Genomic DNA, 2317 nt, shown 5'->3' with positions numbered 1-2317 from the left:
AAAATGGAGGATGTGCGCAGACTTCCGGGACCTAAATAAAGCTTGTCCAAAAAATTGTTACCCACTTCCTCGGATTGATCAACTGGTGGACTTAACATCCAAGTTCGAATTATTAAGCTTTATGGATGCTTAACAGGGGTACCATCAGATTCCCTTAGCCCAGGAAGATCAAGATAGAGCTAGTTTTTTCACTTCTAGGGGCACTTTCTGCTATGTGGTTATGCCTTTTGGATTGAAGAATGCCGGAGCCACTTACCAGCGTTTGATGAATCATGTTTTGTAGGAGCAGATAGGTAGGAATGTGGAAGTCTATGTGGACGACATTCTGATCAAGACCCGGGAAGTCTCTTGCTTTGTTGATGATCTGGCCGAGACCTTTGCCACCCTGAAGGAATATGGAATAAAGCTCAACCCGGCCAAATGTGTGTTTGGGGTCAGAAGTGGAAAATTCTTGGGTTTCTTGGTAACCGATCAGGGAATTGAAGTAAACCCAGAGAAGATCAAGGCAGTAATTGACATGCCTTCCCCTCAATCTGTCTGTGAAGTGCACAAACTGATCGGGAGAATCGCTGCCTTATCTCGATTCATTTCCCTGTCTGCCCATAGAAGCTACCCATTCTTTCAAGTCCTGAGGAAGGCGCAAAAATTTGGATGGGATGAAAAGTGTGAGCGGGCTTATCAAGATCTGAAGAAGCATTTATCCGAACTACCCGTCCTTGTCAAGCCTGAGCCCGGGGAAAAGCTGTGGGTCTATTTGTCTACCACGGAATATGCTGTTAGCTCTGTACTTATCCGAGAAGAGGGGACTGACCAAAAGCCAGTATATTATGTCAGTCATGCCCTCATGGGAGTAGAGTTGAATTACAGTGAATAGAGAAAATATCCCTGGCCCTGGTGATGACTGCCCAGAAGCTGAGACCGTATTTTCCCTCACATCCTATCGTGGTCCTAACTAACTCCCCGCTTGGAAGAATCATGACGCACGCTGAAGTATCAGGTAGAATGGTTAAATGGACAATAGAGCTCGGGGAGTATGATATTAAATATAAACCTCGAGTTGCTATAAAAGCCCAAGCATTGACAGATTTCTTGATAGAGATGTTTCAACCCAGAGAAGAGGAAATATGGAGAATTTTCGTTGATGGTGCGTCAAATTTGTCGGGATGTGGAGTTGGGGTGCTTTTGATTGCTCCATCAGGAGAGAAGATTAAATTGGCCTTGAGAATCGACTCTCGGGTCACCAATAATGATGCTGAATATGAAGCCGTTCTGGCCAAACTACAAGCCACCAGGGAAGTCGGCGCTTCCCGGGTCATTGTATACTCTGATTCTCAACTGGTCGCCCAGCAGATAAGAGGAACATACGAGGCCAAGAATGAAAAAATGCTCAAGTATCTGGGGCTCATCGTAGCCCGAGCAGCATCTATAACCGAATGGAGCATTGAACAAATTCCCAGAGAAGAAAATGGAGAGGCTGATACCTTAGCTAAATTGGCCGCCTCTATGTCAGACATAAGCACTCGGGAAGTCCTGTGTTTCACTCGGCTAGTGCTCTCCGTTGATGAAGAGATGCTGTCTACCCGAAAAAATTCATGGACGACTCCTCTAATCGAGTATATAGTCCATGCTAAGCTCCCGGAAGATCAAGCTCAAGCTCTGAAAATCAAAAAGCAAGCGCCCATGTTTGTCTTTTTAAATGATGTTTTGTACAGACGATCATATCAAGGCCCTTTGCTCAAGTGTTTATCAGAAAATGAGGTGGAATATGTCCTCCTGGAAATTCACGAGGGATGCTGTGACGAACATCTCGGTGGAACTGCCCTTGCTCGAAAAACGATATTAGACGGATTCTGGTGGCCTCGGGTAAATCAAAATGCTGCTCAATTTGTCCTATCTTGCAAAGGTTGCCAATATCATTCTAAATTTCAACACCATCCAACTACTGGCATGCAACCTATCTCAGCATCGTGTCCTTTTGATCAGTGGGGCTTGGATATTGTGGGCCCTTTTCCCATAGCCCGGGCACAGAAAAAATTCCTTCTTGTGGCTGTAGATTATTTCTCTAAATGGGTGGAGGCTGAACCCTTGGCCAAATTACCGAGGAAGAGATGATGAAATTTCTCTGGAAGAATATCGTTTGCTGATTTGGCATCCCAAGAAGACTAATTTCGGACAATGGGAGGCAGTTCCAGGGAAAGAAAATCACGTCTTGGTGTACAGAAATGAAGATCACTCAATCTTTCACCTCAGTAGCCTACCCACAAGACAATGGCCAAACTGAGGTAACCAACAGGATTATTGTACAAGCGTTAAAAGC

The 2317-nt window shown here is 44.9% G+C and overlaps 1 protein-coding gene across 1 annotated transcript; it reads left to right on the top strand.

Moving 5' to 3' along the window:
• Positions 1–975: 975 nt before the first annotated feature.
• On the top strand, positions 976–2112 carry LOC142538607 (uncharacterized). Its single transcript, XM_075643920.1, has one exon. It carries the CDS (start codon positions 976–978, stop codon positions 2110–2112), a length of 1137 nt encoding a protein of 378 aa, XP_075500035.1.
• The last annotated feature ends 205 nt before the right edge of the window (positions 2113–2317 follow it).

This window comes from Primulina tabacum, chromosome 3 (assembly GCF_025594145.1).
Source record: "Primulina tabacum isolate GXHZ01 chromosome 3, ASM2559414v2, whole genome shotgun sequence".
In the NCBI taxonomy this organism is placed as follows: domain Eukaryota; kingdom Viridiplantae; phylum Streptophyta; class Magnoliopsida; order Lamiales; family Gesneriaceae; genus Primulina; species Primulina tabacum.
Note: the sequence above shows the minus strand (reverse complement) of the source record. Positions and strands in the feature narration are given on the sequence as shown.

Bases quoted from the DNA above. Each gene is read 5' to 3' on its own strand.
- LOC142538607 (XM_075643920.1), top strand. From the start codon at position 976: ATGACGCACGCTGAAGTATCAGGTAGAATGGTTAAATGGACAATAGAG.